The 21,868-nt window shown below is 41.6% G+C and overlaps 1 protein-coding gene across 2 annotated transcripts in view; it reads left to right on the plus strand.

The window, feature by feature from the left end:
• The window catches only part of RGMB (repulsive guidance molecule BMP co-receptor b), a 60,828-nt gene extending 41,516 nt beyond the window's left edge, over window positions 1–19,312 (plus strand). For both annotated transcript variants that reach the window (XM_066603023.1, XM_066603024.1), the window contains one exon: window positions 17,935–19,312. In XM_066603023.1, the coding sequence (XP_066459120.1) occupies window positions 17,935–18,600 (666 nt within the window). In that variant the 3' untranslated portion in view covers window positions 18,601–19,312. The remainder of the gene's footprint in view (window positions 1–17,934) is intronic.
• The last annotated feature ends 2,556 nt before the right edge of the window (window positions 19,313–21,868 follow it).

A 21,868-nucleotide genomic window follows, 5' to 3' on the forward strand; every position in this document is an offset into this window, starting at 1 on the left:
CAGTGCGCGCTTTCGATAGCGTTGCTCTGGAAAGCTCTGCCCCCTGTCCACGAGCGGAGCTCAAATTGCGACATGCCTATCTGCCAGATAGGCTCACCGCTGAGACCTCTCAGTGCTCCCCTCTCGACCCCGCGACGGAATATCGCTGGCGATATTCCATCACAACCGCGGACAGGGGGCCTTACTTATTGTGGGCAACCTATCCTTAGAGCTATTTGCTGTTGCTTGAAGTTTTCTACCCAGGATCGTGTTGTGTGGCAATGAAAGGGTTACTGTCTGCGGCAGCTAATAAACATGTGTTTTCTTCAAGCCCTTCTGCGTAGAGTCTGAATGCAGCATTCATGCTCCGTGGGCAGGCAGCCCTTGCAAGGTGTGTGTCGTATGTAAACTCTGCGGCATCTATTGCTTGGCTGACATTTACATTGTGTTCAGCAAACAGGCGTGTTGTTGCGACGGGCTTTGTAACATGTTTCGATTTGTGCGCAGTTGTGTATCTTAGTGCGGTTTATAACAAGTGTTTCACAGTGTCTACCTGCTTGATATGACTCACTCGGTTACATCATCTTTATACTTTGTTGACCTCCCCGTGGGCCGCGATGATGATGATACCTTTTATTTACTAAGACAGGTTTATATAAAGTAATTATCATGCGGTAAAACTATGCATGATGAACAATTAAACTTGTGCGTACGGAAATATTTAATTTTAAACTGTCTTTAAAGTGGAGCAGTCGCCTCTCCTGACATGTCTGCTTCAGAAAATAATTGTATCCTTTGTGAAATGGCAATTCTGCAGCATCTTTCCTTCTGTTGTGCCGTTCCTCTGTTATTCTTCCTGGAAAAATTGGACAATGTAAAACTATGTAGTGACACCTCCCAACTGGTACCAATCAGTGCGAACGTGAACAGACTATGTAGAGACACAGCCCCACTGAGTTAGTTTAATCATAAATATTCAGGAGGAACTACAGAGCAACAACGCCATGCAGAGTTATTGGAAAATAAGCTGTAGGATTATTCCATAGAGACTGCAAGTATTTACTAAAATAGACCTGTCCGGTATGGTGACCTTGAGAATACAGGGAACATGACCCGTTCCGCCTCATCTCTGGCCGGCACATTCGGGTTTCGAGATTTGGCTTGGTTTGATACAAAAAGAATGCCACCTGGTGTTTTGTCCTTTCCATAACCCCCATAGGAGCAAATGGGAGTTATATAAACTAAATAAGGCCCCCTGCACACGGGCGGAAATTCCGTTGCCGGATTTCCCACCCCCCACCCCACCCGTGCTGGCTCGCATAGGATTGCATTAGATAATGCAATCCTAAGCACACAGCCGCGATTTGTCCGCGTGATAAAACGTGCGGAAAGCAAATCGCGGCATGTTCTATTTCTGTGCGGATCTCGCAGAGGCCTGCACAGAAACGTCACTAGGGACGGGCCAGCTCTGCCCTTCTCATTTACCGGCTGGGCGGCAGCCGGCACATAGCGCAGAGTGAAGACACCGGGAGCGGGTGAGCCGCAGGGCTGTGCAGGGGCACGGGTCCGCATCCTGCTGCGAGAATTCTCGCAGCTGGATCCAGTCTGGCCGTCTGCAGGTGGCCTAAGGGTGCCTTCACATTTGCTATCGCGATGTCGCTGCGTTTTTGTTAACGCAAATGTCAATAGGACTTTCTAATGTTAAAAAAAAATGTATTGCTCTGCGATTTATTTATTTATTTTTTATTTTTTTTGGTGTGGTGCGTTTTTAACATTAGAAAGTCCCATTGACATTCGCGTTAAAAAATGCAGCGAGATCGCAAGTGTGAAGGCACCCTAAGCAACTCTGCTTTCGTAACTTCATGTCTCTGAGTTTCTCTCACTCTTTCCCTCCTCCCACCACCTGTTCTCTCTTTAGACATCTATGGACAGCATGTTATTTCTGTGATCTGTCTGCTCTTTTAGTAGAGACCAACTTAACATGACAGCAGAATAAAATGGTGACTCTAGGTGTCCAGCCCTTTTTAATTAAATAGTGCCGTTTTTGTACCTAACATTTACTCTAAAGTAACTCGCACATTTGCTATTTGTTACCTTGGTTATCATTTAACACAAGTTGACTAAAAGCTAGAAGACCATTTAGTTCCTACAAGATGCTGTCCTTTCTGCCCAATTCCCATCCTTTCTAAGGGCTCCTGTCCAATCTCAGGTGGTCAGAATGAGATCTTATGATGCCTGAGAAGGACTCCAGGAAGTTTGAGATAGAAAGGAATAATTAATTGTGGTAATACTAGCCAACTTGTATATACTGGAGCGCTAGATACATAATGGATGAAGAAATATTTTACGGGAGTGGATCTTTAAATTATGTATAATACAAATTACAACCTAGTGGAAGTTTTAAAGGGGATGTCAGGACTTTATAAAGAGTTTTTATTGTTCATATGTTGTAGCAATGTTACCTGCCGCAGTTCGGTCTCTAGGACACGGGCAGAGCTTTATATTGAAGCATGTCCATACATGCCGCAGCCAGTTTTGTGATGGGACTTTTGTCACCTTTGAACTAGGCTTTGTTCAGATCTGTGCTGTAGCATTCACTTATGACGGAAGCCACAATGTTGTGACCGACTCTGAACATAATGCACTTCAAAAGTGCCTCATGGACCCCATTGACTTATGCTGGGGACCGCCGGTGTCTGTTTTACCATAACAAACCAGCTCTGAATACTGAGTTGTTGTTTTATATCAAATGTGACGGAATCTGTGATGGCGGCTACTAGCAGATGGGAACTCAACGTTAATTCCTTAATGACTTGTCACTTTATGAAAGTGCTTTTATACAGAACTACTTATTCGGATTCCTGCAGCGAGAATCTGAAACTTATCGTTCAGTGTAAATGTATGCACCGACTGAAGAGGAACTAGAAGTTGTTCAGTTTTCTGTATGCAGAAAGACAAGCAAGAAATGAATGCCATATCGTTCCGTGTAAACACGCAATCATTCACTTATGAATGACTGACTGTGAATGAAGGCGGTTCAGAGAGATGCCCGTCCCGCTCCGCCTCCAGTCAGTCTGTGGTGCTCGTCCCTATGTAAAAGCACAGGAACGAGTATCTGTGGGATGAGCTGCCGGGCATCTGCAGCCCAACAGATTGTTCCGTGTAAAAGCACTCTTACATGATCCGCAGGAGTTGGCTGGACTTCATGTTGTCACCTTTGCAAAAGAAAGCTGCTGTAACAAATTAGAAAAATACCATCATCTAAAATTCTAAACTCTGGCTATCGCTTTCACTTCTGATTTACGAATTTATGGTGGTCTTTTTTTTTTTTTTTTTTTTTTTCCTTTACCAAAGAATTCCTTTTATGACATACGTACTGTATATGCTATGAAAGTTGGACTAGCTTGATGTAATTTCCTGATCACCCTTTCTTTTAATCAGTGGAAGATACTTAAACTGCCTAGTGAGATAACTATATCATCACTGTGGAACATGCACCTTCACTTTCTAGAGTAGTTGGTGTGCCAGTGGTAAGACCACCACCAATTTGACTTCTATGGCCATACACTATAGTTATTTGTTAGAAAACGCCTTGGCTATGAGAGGAAATACTTTTTTAGATATCAATCAACCTCACTTGGGTGGTATGCTAGACAGCATGGACACCTCTATGTAATAAGTTGTGTCTGATCGTAGTATCCCATTCTGATTTACCATACTCTATGGTTGTATGCTTCCAACCATAACTGAGGGCTACAAGCGGGCAGAGCCTTGTGGGAGAGATGCAAGGCCACTAAAATTGGGTTCTCCAGAGTACTTGGTGGGACAGAAATGGGTAACTTTGACCTATTAATGCTGGTTGACCAGAAGGGTCATATAAATGTCAGTAAGCAGTGGAAAGAAGTGTAAGAGGCTAGAACTCTGGTCCAACCCAAGGGCAATGAGATTAGCTAAGCAAGGATATTGGTATTACAGTATGAATGAGCACTTTATTTAAAGCCAGCAGGTAACTCCTCTTCACCGGACAGCTAGACAAAATATTTGGCTGAGAATTATTCCATCATAGTCGAAAGGTCTAAAATATTCCTAACCAGTGATAGCCAGCGAGACGCCACCACTGACTACAATCAATGCATCCCACTGGCCACTGCTGGATTATTTTTGACACTTGGACTATGGTGAACTAATTCTCAGCCAAGTACTTTGTCCAGCTGTCTGATGAAGGCTCATGCCTCGAAACTCATTGCCTACTGGTTTTCTCTAAGTGTTTATATTCTACTTCCGAAATCCTTTTTCATCTTAACTCACAACCAATGGATTGTCTCAGAGTTCTAGCCTCTCACTACTTTCCACTGATCATATAACTGAGGATTGAAAAACAGGATAGTGATTACCCACATATCATCTAGATTCTGTTACTGAATGCCACCAACAGCACGCCCCGGACGTGAAAATGCGTGTGCAACAATTACACTGTTCATCTACATCTTGTGTTCTCCTTTTGTTTTCTAAGCGCAAGAGCAGCCTGTAAAATAACGTAATTAACTTTTTCTGATGAAAGCCAGTCCCCTCTGGTGGAAAGTCAGAAACGTAATTAGAATATTGGAATCTATTGATCTTATGTCTGAACGTAATTTATAGTCGTTTTGCAATTAAACATATTATCTAACATCACCTTCTTGCTGGGTAAGTTGCAAAACAAAATGCCTTTCATTACTCATTGGATGAAAGAGCAACGTTGTCCAAAACAAGAGCGGAGTGTTTCACGTTCCACCAGTGATCCCAGGCAAGATCCAAGATTTAAGCTGCCAGTTTTGTCATCCTATGGATCGGAGAATGAGCCTAAAACATGTCCTTCTGCATACATCAATGTAGCCTGTCACTGTAGATGGAAGATATCTGTATACTATGTCGGAAAGGATGTAAGAGCTCATCCACAAAGCATTGCCACATGTACAAACCCTGTATGGTGGCACCTTAAATCCCTGCAGGTCCTTACTGTGGGCCCACAGGCATTCTGTGTTCTCCTATGATGACTTTTATGAGGCACGGTTTGCCTCCCTAGATGCACTGCTGTATAAGTGTGAGCTGTAGGTAACATATTTATTATATAACCCATGGAACTCCAAAGGAAAGCTTGAGATGTCTCTTGCTTACACCACTTGTTTTTTCCCCAATGACATGTATGAAGCTTTGTGACGTCTGTAAAGTATAAGACATTACTCAATGCCCTTAGCTTACCCAAGACGGTGCAGTGCCTACCCAGCAACCATTGTTTCCTTCTATACCAAATTATGGTTCTCGGGCCATGCTTGACATAGCAAGCAAGTCACTTGGTCTGAACAGGTGAGCGCTCCGGACTGCACAGCCTCCTGTTTCTGGCACAATAAGTAGATTTTATGAAATGTAATTATAATGTTCCACAACCAGTTTGCAGTATGCCAAAAGAGCTTTCCAAGAGCCAGCCTGATCCTGACATCATGTCTTCTCTGCTGTCTATCTGCTTTATCGTGAAAGCTAAGGAATCTAATATAACATGCAGGTATGCATAGTATTTTAATAGTGTTATGCAGTATTACATCCCCCTTGCTGCTTCTGCTCTACTACTCTTTTACCTCTGTGGTACAGTGCATGCAATTGTGGACATTTTTTAACATTTCTTTCTTTAATAAATAGTTATAACATGCTAATAAAAGTTAGTTACATTTTTTTTTACAATTCTAATACCGTAGATCTTTACTATTTTATAATAGATCACCAACACATTCTGCTGCAGTTTTGGAGAACTAAAAAAAAAAGTAAAATGGCAAATAAAATACTCAAAACAAATCAACCAACAGTGCGATAAAAGGAGGAAGATTACTGTTCATAAGAGCTTACAATCTAAATATAATGGGTGGTGAAATCACAGTGGGTAGATGGTTCTAATTCTTTCCTGAGGACCGTATCCTTGTATTGTAGTCCAAGAGGACTATTTAAAATGATCCTTTAGTCAGCTCAGAATTGATATGCAAGTCAGTACAGTGATGATTACCTGCTGTTTACTTTCCACAGTGCTTGTTCTTTGGTTGCTTTCTAGCTCAGCTCTATTTCAGCAGAGCTGTGGTCTGTGATTAGAATTGCAGTGCCTAATCTGAAGTAGTCTGGAACACACCCTGTCTAAAAATTGGTTCAGGCTGTAGAGGAAGCAGGGGTGTGTCTCCCTGAACCAATGATGAGATGGGGTGTGTCACAGACTTTCAGATTAGGCACTGTAGCTACACTATAGTCACTGATCACGGCTCTGTTCTAATGGAGATCAGCTAAAAAGCAGCCAGAAGCAAGTACTAAGGAAAACTAAAAAAACGGTAATAATCCCCCATAGGTACTGACTTGCGTATTGATTTTAAGCTTCTGACTGGAGGGTCCCTTTTATTAAATCTGCAACAACCAACCAGCCACCCAGCCAGTATTTGAGCCAACACAGATATAAATTTTAACAAGGGCAGAAAGTTAAATGCATTTAACAAGTAGTTTTTCAGTAAAACCCTGTTCTACATGCATAACTAACATATACTTGCCTCTCTCCACTGTGTCCCATGTCACTGCTCGGTACCTGCTCTTTTAACAGGCTGCAGTACCACCCAGTTTATGGGATGTCACAGGTGCTGCAGCCAATGACAGAGCTCAGTGATCAAGCACTAAGCTCTTTTATTGGCTGGGGCAGCTTGTAAACGTGACGTCAGGAGAAACTCGAAGCAGTGGCATGGGACACAGCAGGGATAGGTGAGTGTATGCCTATTATATTATAACATGTGGGAAGGGTTTTACTCAAAAGATACAACTCGGGCAACCCCTTTAAAGGTCTCTTCACAGATGAGCGTAAATTGCTGTGGGCATGTAGCAAGTATGCACTGACGTGTACTCTCTGCGTGCCAATAATCCCCATACACTATCTTGACATGTATGCTTACATTATATGCACCAAGATTGCAGCAAATTTTTTATTTATTTATTTTTTCTGCATGCGCATTTCTTGAGGCACAGTTAAAGTCTAAGTGGTGCTCCGTATTGCGTGTGCTGAAGCTGTGCGCTTAATACGCATTAACCATGCGCTTATGTGAGAGTAAGGCTAAGGACGAATGGAGCGATATCTACAACCTGACATGGTTGTATGTGGGCCCTGGACTGTAGTTGCAGTCAAAATAAAGCTATTTGGCATAGGCCTACTGAATGATAAGATTTCAAAAGACGCTTAAAATTAGGAAGATTAGGAGTAAGTTTAATGGTCCTGGGCAGCGAGTTCCACAGCATAGGTGCAGCACAGGAGAAGATGCAGTAAGGGAGGATTCCTGATAGGTTAATGGATAAGCAAAGTGACACAAATGGGTTGGTAGATGTAGCCTACGGTGGACAATGGCTCCTGGTATAGTTCTTTAGGATGATGTTTTTTTATTCCTGTACTTGTATAATGTATGCACGGTTTTAATGTATAGTAATAATTAGAGGTGCCCTAGATTTACTGGCATACATCACGCTCATTATAGAATTACACAGTTTTGTTACCAGATGCGTTCTCTCTCTGTAAATAACATAATGCTATTTACCAACCCAGAGGACTCCATAGAAATCATTTAATGGTAACCAAGTTTTAATAGCAATTAAACTCTCATCAAACCAAATGACTTATATAAACCACATGACACAGTTTGAAGCTCATTTGCAAATTATATTGGCTCTAAATGGCGAGTTGTATTCCGTTCCCAGGTTCCCGGCACATGTACACTGTTAAGAATTTATAGCTCATACACAGAAGTTTTAATTGAGCACCCTAAAGATTTCATTTACCAGATGGACGCGAGATACTGGCTGCTTCCGACAGCGGCTCTGCCGTGCAAAGCAAGCCATTTGCAGATTTCTCTTTGAAAACGCACTATGTACATATATATTTCTGGAAGGGGTGATTGCATTACATGGCATACTAATGGTAACATACGAACAGATGTCTTGCTTTAATGATTCTAATTGAAGAAAATGAGCTTTTCTAATCATCCTTGGATACAGCAGTTCTTTTACTTTACAGCTGGCTTCCTAACCCTGTTGTGATGTGTAAGTAATTACAGAGAAAAGACATTCATTGGAACTTGTTGATCACTTATCCAGTATTGTGATTATGGCCAGATGGAGAAGACCTCTTGATATAGAATGGCTGGGACAGCATGTCTACACTTTTTTGTTGGAGGATCTGCATGCTCGGTCATTCAAGGAAGGATGAGATATGTGATCTTCCAGATTTTATGCATGTCTGCCAATTATAGAGGACTTTCATCCAAAGTTAAATTGACCTTGTATTAATAAATCAGATATCAGAGCAATAGACAATGTTCGCTAACTTAATTTCAGATATATCGACCGTTTTCGGTTTAACTGTAGTGGACTTTTTTTGCAAAGGGGGTGAAATGTGACATTATATTGGTTGTCTCTTTAGAATTGGTTTTACCATTTTGTTTCTGAGAAGCTATCATTTTGTCATTAATAGAGCAGGCTGACACAATAACACTTGATCTTCCATTTCTGAGAGGCGAAGTCTAAAATGACAACCAACATGGCCGTACTTCCTGTTACAACTTTTGCAAAAATGCCTACCACAGCAAAATAGAAAATTGCTCATAGCACAAGATTGCGCAAGAATCATGGAACGAACCACTGTACTCCCAGAATCCACCCTACAGAGTATGGACTATATTGGGCCTGCTTATCTGTCCGGGTGTTCTTTTTTTCTGTACAGCGGATTTGTGCGGAAGCACTGGCTGGCGCACATGCGCAGTACATTTTTATTTTTTCAAACTACTACTTTCCTGCGGAATCCACGGCCCATCCGCAGTGTCAGCCACAGAGGGGACGTGGATTGGACCACTTACATTGATTTCAGACGTCCGTGTGGGAGCCGCACACACATGCTTTAATTCAGGTACGGACGCCCATGTTTCCCTATGGGCAGCTTGAACTGTGGATTCCGCTATTCAAATCCACCCATTGGCATTGGCCCCTAGGCTAGGCTTACATGGGCTTGTACGATTTAGAACTACTACAATAATTCCCTTTCATGTCCCTGTAGTTAGAATTATTGCTATTTGCCATGATTTTTCTCTCCATAGGGAAACCTTGGTGATGCATGCAATTTGTGGCAATCTAGAAATTTTACAGCTTTCTGCAGGCATCATTTTGGAGTCCTAAGCTTACAGTAAATGTCCACCCTTTAACACCAGTTTTCTTTATCTAGTTTCAAAATTCTTTGCTAATTCATTTCTTAATATAATTTTTTAGTGGTTGGAGCTTTTGTTTTTCTGATTTAGTGCTTCAAAAGCCGTGCATAAACCTAGATTTAACCCCTTAACGCTCCATAACGTACAGTTATGTTATGGAGGTTCATGGTTTGTGGGTTGGGCGTTCAGGGGTCGATCCTGCTGCACACAATGTGGGTGTCGGCTGTTGCTTACAGCTGCACTCAGCACTGCCGCTGATTGCGCCTGGTAACCCTTTATGTGCAGCCATCAATTCTAACACTGGACCCGTTGAATGAGATTGTAGGTGCAGTGTGATTGCAGTGGCAACCAAGAGCCTTCTAAAAGCCCCTGGGCCTGCAATTGCAGATTGCCTATGCAGCCATGCCTGTGGCGTTACTTGATTGCCTGTCAGATTGCAGTATAATGTAATGCTATGTTGTTACATCATATTTCAGGAGCCATTAAATCATTGCAAGTTCATGTTTCTCATGGGGCTTAAAATAAAAAAAAGTAACAAATCGGTTTATAATTAATACAAGTATTTAAAAAAAACCATTTGCCATATTAAGAATTAAAAACTCTAAATAAAAAAAAAAGTATTTGGTATCGCTGAATCCATAATAGTCCGATCGATCAAAGTAAGGGCTAATGCTCACAGCCAGATTTCCGTCGCGTTTCACCGCAGCTATTAGGTTCTATTGAACCTAATGGCTCAATGTACACGCTGCAGAATTCCACCGTGGAATTCTGCAGCGTGAAATTACCCGTGGCATGTCCTATTTGCCACGGGAATACGCGCGGACTGCTTCCGTTGTTAATGGAAGCTGCCCGTCATGCTATAATTCTATTGTAGCACAGTGGAAGTATAGCCTGAATATGTGCCTCGCCCAACGCCGGCTGCGTCATAGGCTGTACTGCACATGCGCGCCAGCGCGTCATGCGGGTGTTACGCAGCGGATGCGGAGGGGAGTATGGGGTCTTTGAGAGGGCGCCATGACTGACTCCACTGCGGTATTCAGCTTGGGAGCCCGTCACGGCCGTCGGCATGAGCCCTAACACATTTATCTCTCATGGTGAACTTTGTCAGAAAGAAAGCACACTATTAGAATTGCACTTTTTTGGTCACTCACCCCCCTTCTCCAAAAAAAATGTAGGTTCCATGTAACCGTATCACACAGACTGTGAAATTGACTAGAAACTGAACACATAACCCCAAGTAGATTGGAGTTGGTTAGAATTGAAATCCCAGGACCATCTCAGAAGGAATAACCAACCAAGGTAACACTAGCTCACGTATATATATTGGGTGGATAGCTGCTTAATGAATGAAAAAGAAAAGTCACCGGAGTGGCTCTTTGCAGAGGTTCTCCAGGCAAAATAGTAAATGGTAAACTGCTTACTAGGTATAAAAAGGCATTCTCGCCTGCCCCGATTTCACACCATTCCCTTTCTTTTAATGCCCTGTTCCCAGACTTTACTTAGACCTTCTCTAGTGATGGTATCCCGACACAGGGACTTGTGACCTCTTCAGCCTATTACTGTCTGTATGGGACTCGGGATCAGTGCAGAGAGCTGTACAGTTCTGCAGTTTATTCCTCTTGTAATATGGTCCTACATAGTAGAAGCAGACCTGACTCTATCCTTCTGTTTCACTTCTCCTCACTTAAGTGCTCTCACATTGCAGCCTGTTTTCATCAGGACTCGAGAACTTTATGTAAACTTTTCCATCATGTTTTGTGCCAAGTTTAAAATTAAACTTTCTCCCACTCTGCTCCCCACAATCCCAGCATTTTATGTGCATTTATTTAGTTTCACTAGCATGTGTAATACATAAGTCTCTTAGCTGTGCAGGGATAACAATAACAATTGTGTGAAACTGACAAGTCGGAGAGATTAACAAAATGTTTTCTTATTGTGTTGTCGTAATCTGCATCCTTCCAAAAACACTGTTCCCCCTGTGGAGTGTTACTGGAGTCATCGGTTCTTTCCATGGAGAGTAGAACGGATTTCATTTGACTTGCAGTGACGTTAGTTGACCCGTTTTGTTTTTTTTTTCCTTAGTTTTCAAAATTTTCCATAAATATGTTGTGTTTCTAATAATGACAAAATGAAGAAAGGCTTGTGTGACTTGGCTAGGCTGAGAAACTTCAGATCTACAAAAAGTTTATTAATGGAATTGTAAGAATTTGCAGCTCCTTTTTTCCTGGTAATTTAGTTGCTATATTAGGGCATTTGCCATCAAGGTTGACAGTGAGTTCTAGGGCCTGAAACATTACTCTGTTTTGTACCTTGATGTTACTGTTTTCACAGCTGGTTAGACGCCAAGGAGCAAATTGTTTAAAAATGGATGAGTGCTGCAGCTCGTCCGGGAAAGAAACTTAACATAAGCATCGATGTTTTAAATACACAGCAATTCTATTTATTAATAATAAATGACGGTGGGAGGGCGCAAATGTGCCAAATACCTGAACATTTGTCTAATGAGCACAAGGACACTATAGGGGTCATGCATGAGAGCATCACTGTCGGGATTGTACAAAAGAAAGCGAATCTTTTTAGACTGTTTAAGACTATATAACGCATCAGAGTTATTTAATGGAACACCGCCTTACGGTGTTCAGTCGGAATGACGTTTTTTTTTTGCGAACAGGACCAGTAAGCTTTCGTGAGTCAAATGGAAATCTCTTTGGTCTCCACTTGACTCGTTTTTCATCCCTTTTCCAGCATTTTTGCCGTAAAGAACAGTGCAGTCGATTTTACAGCATTCTATCTAGCAAAAACCATGGAAACCTGGTCACACAGACCAAAGGCCTTTAAGGACCTTTTACAAGGGACGATTGTTGGACACTTGGGCCACCTGACGGTTATCTCGGTGATTATCGTTCAATGACTGGAGGCAGAACATGCCGGAGTTCACTTCTGGCCTCTTGCTTCCATTCACAGTAAACAGGCAGTCTTTCATAGATGAACCTGTTTACACAGGCTGATCGTAGTTTGATTTTTATGCTTTTCTAAGCCGAACATCGAAGGATAAGAAAATGTTTACACTGAACGATTATTATTCATTTTTGCTGAATCCAGTGATTACCTGAACTATAATCGTTCCATGTTCTAGGCTCATTTCGAATAATGAAAGCCTACCGCTCCATCCAGCATTCTGTGAATTGCACTTTCAGCCATTCAGATGAAACCCTTGGACAGAAGACCTGGGCACACAATGAAACACAGGGTGAACCCAACCTTATAGTGTTTGTGCACTTTTGCAACAGTTTTTTACCATTTTTATCAATGCATTTTCTAATATAAACAAAAAATAGCTGTTTTTCTTTTATAGAGTCTATGCAGACCAATTTGTCTCTACGGCTACAGACTACAAAGATACCTCACATAGTCTAATCCTGCAGTCATGTGGTGGTCTTCTTGGTATTAAATAAATCTTGGTATTTGTATAGCACCAACTTATTCCACAGCGCTTTCAGGTAATTATTACTTATTACCCCCCCCCCCACCACCACCACCACCACCAAGTTGGGTTCTCCTTTTACCGACTTTGGAAGGATGGAAGGCTGAGTCAACCTTGAGCCGGCCACCTGAATCGTGCAGGGATTGAGCTTGCAACCTTCAGGTCGTAGGCGAGAGCTTACGCTCTGCGCCACACGAGGCTCAACTTCCTCTTCCCATACATTTTAAATGTAGCTCGGCTGTACATGCTGATCTAATGTATATAGGGGAGCGCCAATAGATGTCAGGGAGGGAAAGAGGGATTGGGCATGTTGAATTTCAATGTGCCCCATCCTTTTTGTTTTTTAATGCAGATGAGCTCCTCCCAGAGTTGTCTGGCAGCTGTTTAATCCCCTCTTCCCATTGAGAATACATATACATTCGGCCTAAACAAATGGGGAATAAGCAGCTGCCAGATACCTCTGCCTCAGTAATTTGGGCTTGACTATTGTGCCTGCAGACAGGTTAAATCATGTGCCCTAGAAACTACAGTAAGGTTATTGAATATTGTCTGCAGTGTTCAGATCTGCATCTGCTTGCTGTGGTGTAACAGGAAACTGGCAGATAGCTTCCATCAGGCAGCTCCCAGAGGAAATGACGGGATATGTTCATCCATTAACTTAAATAGAAATGACTTAAAAATGTAAGGTGCCAGTGGTTATTATTTTAAGCACATCGGCTTCCTGGCTTCTCAGATTATAAGCGAATATCAGCAATACCTTCACGGGTGATACATTGAGTAGTGTCGCTGAATCTGCAACAATGATCCCACCATAGTGATCTGCAATGTCTATGGGGAGGCTTCTTGTAGGCAGCGGTCAGTAGTTCACATGATTGCAGTAGGAAAGATTGCTACATGCTGTATCTGTTACTGCTGTGCCTGGTTTTGTATAATAGTATTGGTGCTTGTATATATTTATTGCTTTTGTAAGATATTACGCAGCATCATGGAAGTGGATATGGATAAACAATAATAACAGTAATTATTCCCAGATGACTTTGTTAGTGTGTCCTTGGATCACCTATGTAATTGTAGTGAATTTTAACCAGACAATCATGAAATCCACCCTGCTTATGTTCAACAAGTACAGAACCCGTAACAGCTCTCATCCTAGTCCTGCCCCTGCTTCTGGTGTCATTAAATACTAACCTGAAAGGTCCCAATTTGTAACAAATGGAGATAATTACAGGATAATTATACCCAACACATTTATCAAACTGTCGAAACGATTTGCACTCACCAGTACCAAGAAAGTTAAAGGTAATGAATCAACCCTCCGGTTTCGGAACAAAATTCTGTCTTGGGACCGGAGGGGAGAGCCGTAAATTTCTTACAATTGTCCTTCTCTGCTGTCTCTCTGATCCACCGGTTTTAGGTCACATTTTATTTATTTTATTTTTTTTGGGGGGGTTGTTCAAGATGGCTGATGCAATCTTTAGACTATCTAATCCACAGAATTTATTGGTAATATTAGACTACCAATACAGTATACCTGCTCTCTTATTGGCCACCACTGCTCACGTGATCAGTACTGAGCAATCAAAGCAGTGTACAGTTTGCGTAATTTAAAAAAATTGCAGCAGCCGTTTTGGATGGCCAATAATGGGGCTTGAAATGCACAGAAGAACTGCAAGTAATATACCTCTTCCCGTGACTTTGAGGCCAAGACAGAATTTTGGCATTGCATGGTTGTCCTTTCATTTTAATGGGTACAACGAAATTCTATGTTTCCAACAGTCTATGCACTAAGCTTCTCACAGTAAGGTTAAAATCATGGGATCCACGACCACTGGGTCAACTTTAGATTGGCTCATTCAGAATCTAATGTCCGATTATATGGGATGGTTGGCGGGGTGGGGGTTGTTCAGGACAGTTGGTCACAGTGACCAGTAAAAGTCGACTCCTGAACCTTCAGCTCTTATAGGCTTTAACTTTGGAGATTTCTCTAAGATTTCTTTAAGAGGGTTGCAATTTTGTTGATTTCGATGCAGTCATTGTTTATATTTTCCCAACATAACCTCAAAATTAATGGGGTTCTATATGTATTATGGAAATGCATGAACCCTCCCTTCCAGATCTGTTTCTTTATGATGATGTGCTGAAATATTATGCAGAATATATGAAACCATATAACCTCTTTCTGTCTTTTTAAGTCTCCAGCAAGCTGGATGTGCGTTCGAGAAGCCTGATTGTTCCCTATTTGGTTTCTTATAAGAACTAATTTTACCTGATTTATTTAGTATAGAACTCAATGTCCGTGTGACGACGTGTGTCCTGCTGCTCGCAACTAACCTATATTTCAGTAACCGGAATTACACTTGAGAGACTTTTATGAGTCACGGCTGTCAAACAGACAAATTGCTCAGCTTTGTAAGAAGAGTTGATTCTCTAATTTAGTGCGCTAATGTTATGATTGTGGCTTGCCTAAGGTACCTATTAAATGGAGAGACCTGTCATTTGCCTCTCATAATGACTGCTCCTGTAAGATCACTTCACTGTCTCAGGTGTTGAGTAAACCTGAGGGGAATGTTGCAGGTCTCGACTCTTTGGTTGTGGGGACTTTTCTGTCTACCTAGAAAAGCACAAAGTGTGCAGTTCTGTATACAACTGTCAAGGTTGTGTTTGCTGTCTGCTTCCAACTATACGGTAGACTGTAGTCTTGTTCTAGAGGATTTGTGACAAGCAGTTGAGAAAAATGTCTGCGTCTGATCGCCTTAAAAAAACTGTAGACACCATAAGAGTATTTTCTGATTGCTTCATCTAACCATAAATATCCATACAGGACTTGTCTCCCTAGTGCTGATACAGTCCATATACTGTTTCCCTGATAATAAGCCCTTCCCCGATAATAAGCCCTAGCTAGGTTACATGTAAAAAAAAAAAACTTACCTATTAGCCGGCATTCGGGACCCTTGCACTAGGCTGCGGCACTGCTGCAGGCTGCCATGTCCTCCTTCATGCCGATAGAGCAATTCTTCCTGGAAGCGGGGCTTGAATACCCCGCTTTCAGCAAGCTAATGCTCTGATTGGTTAATTCAGCGCCACATCAGCCAATGAAAGCTGGCACTGATGTCATTCAATGAATGGCTGTGATTGGTTTATCTAGCGACAGTTAGCCAATGAGAGCCATCACTCGATTAACCAATCAGAACATTAGCTTGCTGATGGCGGGATATTTAAGGCCAGCTACCAGGAAGAACTGCTCTGTCTGCATGCCAGAGGACACGGAAGCCTGCAGCAGCAACAAATGCTGGCTGCTGGGTAAGTATTATAAGACACTGTGCCTCTTTTAAGGCAAAAATTAATATAAGGCTCTCTTATTTTCGGGGAAACACGGGAAAATTTATGGGTGTAGTAATCCAACTGCAAGGCAGGAGAGCTGATGGGGGTAAATGCCGACAGCAGCGACTCTTCAAGGGGACCCCCCCCCCCCCCCCATCTTTAGGCGTATGCAAATGTGCATGTGCCTCTATGATCTTTCATCTGCCTCCATGATTATTGTATAATGTCATATCTCTAGTCCTTAGAACATTCGTTTATATTTGCATACAATATATTGGTACATTATAAGGCAACCAAGTGATTTCTCTGGTTATGATGTATTGCTTAATGGCCCCCTTTGACGACACTGCAGGGAAATTGAATACTTGGTATGTTCCTTTTTTGTTCACAGCCTGTAATCAAATTATCTTTTGGGGAGCCATTCTAAGAAAAAGGGATTTAAAAAAGTGGAGAGCTCCTTTTAATTACTCAGCAGTTAATTACTGAAAGTGTCAGCTAAAGGGAACCTGCCAGCTCTCTTGACACATCTTTTAGTAAATACTTAGATTCTCCTTAAAGTAACAATTCTGGAACACCTCTTCTTATAACTCTGCGTTGTGTTGATCCTCTGTTATTTCTACTTGAAGTTTATGGATAAATTAACAACCGAGTGTTAAGCCCCTTTTACATGGGAAGACTGTTGAGTACTTATACACAAAAGCGATCATTGCTCAACAACTGCAGATAGTGCAGGCCAGGAATCGATCCGGCCCGCCTGACTCTATTCACAATAAACAGGCCGTCGTTCATAGATTATTGACGGCCGTGGGTCTTTCACTGTATGCGTTCATACAGCACAATTATCGGGTAAGCAATTTGCAGGATAATCGTGCCGTGTAAAGGGGGCTTTACCATTCACCTTATAAAGGGGCGTGTCCCTGCATAGTCTGCAGTTAGCACTCATTGGACAATGTCAAACTGTTGCAACGCTCCTCCAAATGGTAGCAAAAGTTCATAACCGCATTCCAGATGCAAAAGAGTAAAAAGAGGGGGGAAAACGCCTCCTTTTACTTTGTCAATGTATACATTTCTAGGAGGAATAACTGAGGAACAGCACAAGCAAGTTGCAAGAAAAGAAGCGCAAAAAATGGTTATTTACTAAAACAAAGATGTCAGAGTGGACAGTTCCTCTTTAAATGATGAACCACAAGGGGAAAAAAAAATAAAATATATATATATATATATATATATATATATATATATATATATATATATATATATATATATATATATATATATATATATATATATAATTACATTCCTAAACCAAAGGGGTTTTTAGACCTTATAAACACTCTTAAAACCTCTTTTGGAAGTCACCACAATTTGCATTAACAGAAATCTCTCAGATACAATCCTCATGTTTGATATAAAGGGTTTGTCTGGTCACAGGTAAGTGCTGCTTATTTTAACACCAGGAGCATGTTGTCCAGTTTCCTGCTGTGATCCCGGTGTTTGTTGTGACAGATGTCACTGGAAGTCAGGTGACTTTCAGCCAATCAGAGGTTGCAGCGTCACCACTCATTATCCTAGTATAGGCGCTCACATCCTGAGTGCCACGATGTCAGGCATTCGTGAGTGTGATGCCGCAGCGATCACTTGACTTCCAGTGGCATTACCTGTCACAACAAACGCCGGGACCACAGCGGGGCTGCAGCGCAGAATCACGAGGGCAGGAAATGGGTAAGTAGTACTTATTTTAATACAGGGAGCACTAAAGGGGGCATGCTGTCTAGTAACCAGACAACCCTGTTGGTATTTATTTCTGTGGACATAAGTGTAACCAGTTTGACTACTACTTTGTCTTTGTATAGTGCCTTTTTAATTTTACAAACCCTCAGCTCATTTGTCTCTCTTCTGCTTTAGATAACAATTATATTCAAATCTTTCCAAGACTGCACGGATCAGAAAGTGTATCAGGCTGTGACGGACGATCTGCCTGCAGCATTTGTGGACGGTACAACCAGCGGTGGGGAAGGTGACACGAAAACCTTGCGGATTATAGAGAAAGTCAGTGGAAAGCATGTTGAGATGCATGCCAGATACATTGGGACAACTGTTATTGTGCGGCAGCTTGGAAACTACCTAACTCTAGCAATTCGAATGCCGGAGGAATTGGCTATGGCTTATGAGGAAAGCCAAGACTTGCAACTGTGTATGAATGGCTGTCCATCCAGTGAACGCATTGATGAAGGTGGACATCTGCCCCTCCCGGTGACCAGTAACCATTCACCCAGCTTATCACCTGGACAATCGCACTCAACATACACATTGGAAAGTGCCATTGCCAAATGTCTTGAAAAGTTCCAAGTCAGGCACATCTATTTCCATTCTTGTGTTTTCGACTTGCTTACAACCAGTGACGCTAACTTTACAGCAGCAGCTCAGAGTGCTTGGGAGGACGTGAAGGCCTTGCACCCGAAAAAGGATCTTTGGATAATCTTTCCAACGAATGGAAACCTGGGCCGTACCCCTGCTTTGCCTGCTATCATTCTTGGGCTTGTGTGCTTGGTCATTGTCGCTCTTTTGTAGAAGTTTTCTTGTGTATAAAAAGAAAAAAAAAGAAAAAAAAATGTAAAATATATATTGTTATAATATATTGAGCAAGGATAACAGCATATATGTATATACCGTGTATATGAAGGGATGTTTGTCTCGGGATGCCCATGAGATTGTACATATTGTGTTCTTGTTTTTACTTAAGTTGGATGTAGTATTACTTGTTTTATTTTGTTCATTATTTTTTTTTTTTTGGTTTTTTTTTCAGTTGTACAATGTTTTATATGTTCCTTTGCTGGAACCTTTTAGAAAGCACTTTATTTTTTATAAGATATTTATGTGTCTATACAATTGAGATATGATATGTGTGAATACACACATACTAAGCTGTGTTTTATGTATTGTGTTGATACCTAAGAAAGTTTTGTACTGTGTGACTTGGCAGGTTAGACGTAGTTTCCGTGTAATGGCAGTAGGGTTGCCATGGTTTGTCATGGAATTTTTCTAATAGCTCGTTGAATAGAAACCATATGAACAGCTTTCTCTTCGCTTCTAACAAACCACATAAAAGGTTAGTAATGATGATGATTAAACTGCATGACGCTGTGCGCGCAGGTATGTTAGATGCTCCCTACAACAAAACAAATCTAGAGCATTCCGAAAGATGATTGACCCCTCCACTCTGTTTTACAGAGTATGAACAGCCTTATTATAGGCCATAGTCTCAAAATTGGTATAACTCAAATTACCGTATATACCGGCGTATAAGGCGACGGGGCGTATAAGACGACCCCCCAACTGTCACCTTATACGCCGGTATTCAGTGGAGAAAAAAAAAAAATTTTATTACTCACCTCCCACGGCGTTCTGTCGCGCTCCGGCAGGATGTCGCTCGCTCCGGCAGGCTGTCGCTCGCTCCTCGTCCCCGCCGCAGCATAGCTTTCTGAATGTGGGGCTTGAAATCCCCGCTTCCAGAAAGCTAATACACACGCCGGCAGCCATGACATCATTGAATGGCTGTGATTGGCTAAAGCACACGTGGCTTCAGCCAATCACACTATTCAATGACATCATTGAATGGGTGTGATTGCTAACACGTGCGCCTTCAGCCAATCACAGCCATTCAATGATGTCATTGAATAGTGTGATTGGCTGAAGCCACGTGTGCTTTAGCCAATCACAGCCATTCAATGCTGTCATGGCTGCCGGCGTGTGTATTAGCTTTCTGGAAGCGGGGATTTCAAGCCCCGCATTCAGAAAGCTATGCTGCGGCAGGGACGAGGAGCGAGCGACAGCCTGCCGGAGCGAGCGACATCCTGCCGGAGCGCGACAGAACGCCGGGGGAGGTGAGTAATAAAATTATTTTTTTTTACACTTTTTTTTTTTTTTTTTTGTATTACCGGCGCATAAGACGACCCCCGACTGCAGAGCAGATTTTTCGGGGTTCAAAAGTCGTCTTATACGCCGGTATATACGGTATGTAAAAAAAAAAGCATCAGTTGCTACAATATTTATTTTGTAGTTATTTTGTGTCTTTTTTACAGTGAATCCTACTTTTACACTAACTGTCAAAGAAATCAAGCACCTAGGAGTTGTCTGTCAGAATCTAATGAAACGTTCTGTGTGTGATTTTGTAACGTTGATATAGTTAAGTGATTACAATATCAGAGCAAATGGATCAATTATCGCGGAGAGCGGTCACTTGAAGGGAGGCTCTAGTACCCTGTTGTACCACCTCTAGCTTGGATTCAGATACAGGTTCCGTATGATATCTTGTGGCATATCTGGCCACATTTGTTGTAACTGAGCCTCTACATCATAAACGCATAGTGCCACCTGTAATAATAATCTTTATTTGTATAGTGCCAACTTATTCCGCAGCGCTTTACCTGTCTAACAAAACAGTTGAAGCTGCTCCCGTTGGACTATCAGACGATTCTCTCTACTTGTCAGCCAAGGGTGTCCTGAGCCTGGTCGCCTTGTGTACATGCCGTCACCCATTCCAATAATGCGCACCCTCACAAGCTCTACTAACTGGGCAAAATCTCTTTGATTGTGTCGTAGAGGCATCTAATGGTCAACAAGCTCTACACAAGCAGGAAAAAGGAGTCCACTACACACCAGTAGGCTCCTGAAAGCCTTTTTATGTACCAAGGGAACCACTTTTTAGGGCCTCAGATGGTAAGACCGTTCACCTAATTACACCAACGCTAATCATTTGCACATCTGCCTGCAATATTTATCCTCATGGGTGCTTGATTCTTTTTTTTCTACAAAGAGTGTATATGACGCCTAGTGCTTACCATTGTATAACTTACATTCTATTAGAAAAGGGTCATCTGAGATTAGAAAAAAAGATTTTAATTAAAGAAAAACAAAAAACAGTATAATTTGTACAGTACTGTGGAAACGTTTTAGGCAGTTGTGAATAAAATGCTGCAAAGTAAGAATGCTTTCAAAAATAGAAGTGTTAATGATAGTTTATTTTTGTCATTGAATGAACGAGAGAAATATTAATCAAATCAATATTTGGTGTGACTACCTTTTGTCTTCAAAAGCACATCAATTCTTCGAGATACACTTGCACACAGTTTTTGAACTCTGCAAGGAAGTTGTTTCAAACATCTTGGAGAACTAACCATGGATCTTCTGTGGATGTTGGCTTACTCAAATCCTTCTGTCTCTTCGTGTAATCCCAGATGGACTCCATGATGAAATCAAGACTTTAGGGGCCATATCATCACTTCCAGGACTCCTTGGTTTTCCTGTTTCTGAAGATAGTTCTTAATGCAATTTGGCTTTTTGTGTGGGGTTGTTGTCCTGCTGCAGAATAAATTTGAAGCCAATTAGACACCTTCTATTTTTGAAAAAAGTCATACTTTGCACAGTACTATATATGGGCCAAGTCTGGTATTGTATCCAAGCTCTATTCAAGTAAATGAGATTGAGTTGCGATACTAAACACGGCCTTTTAACAAAAGTGGTGGTGGTGCTGGGGAGAAAAGACCCTTTTTTGGTAAATTTTAATCCGATCCCTTTTAATATTGTATCAGATACACATAAATCACTAGTAATGTCAGAACATAAACACAGTACACATTCGGTATTGTCTCCTGCGAATGACAATATATAAGTGGTTTTATTCTTATTTATTACCCTTTTACTATAAATAGTGGTTGACTTAATAATTCTTGGTATGATTCATCTGAGATGGCATCTTTCCCATCCTTTACCCAGAATTACAAACATTTATATTGCTGTTGTGTCCTATTAAGTCATTATTAGAAACTGTTCATTTATA

Source organism: Eleutherodactylus coqui, chromosome 5 (genome assembly GCF_035609145.1).
Source record: "Eleutherodactylus coqui strain aEleCoq1 chromosome 5, aEleCoq1.hap1, whole genome shotgun sequence".
Taxonomy (NCBI): Eukaryota; Metazoa; Chordata; class Amphibia; order Anura; family Eleutherodactylidae; genus Eleutherodactylus; species Eleutherodactylus coqui.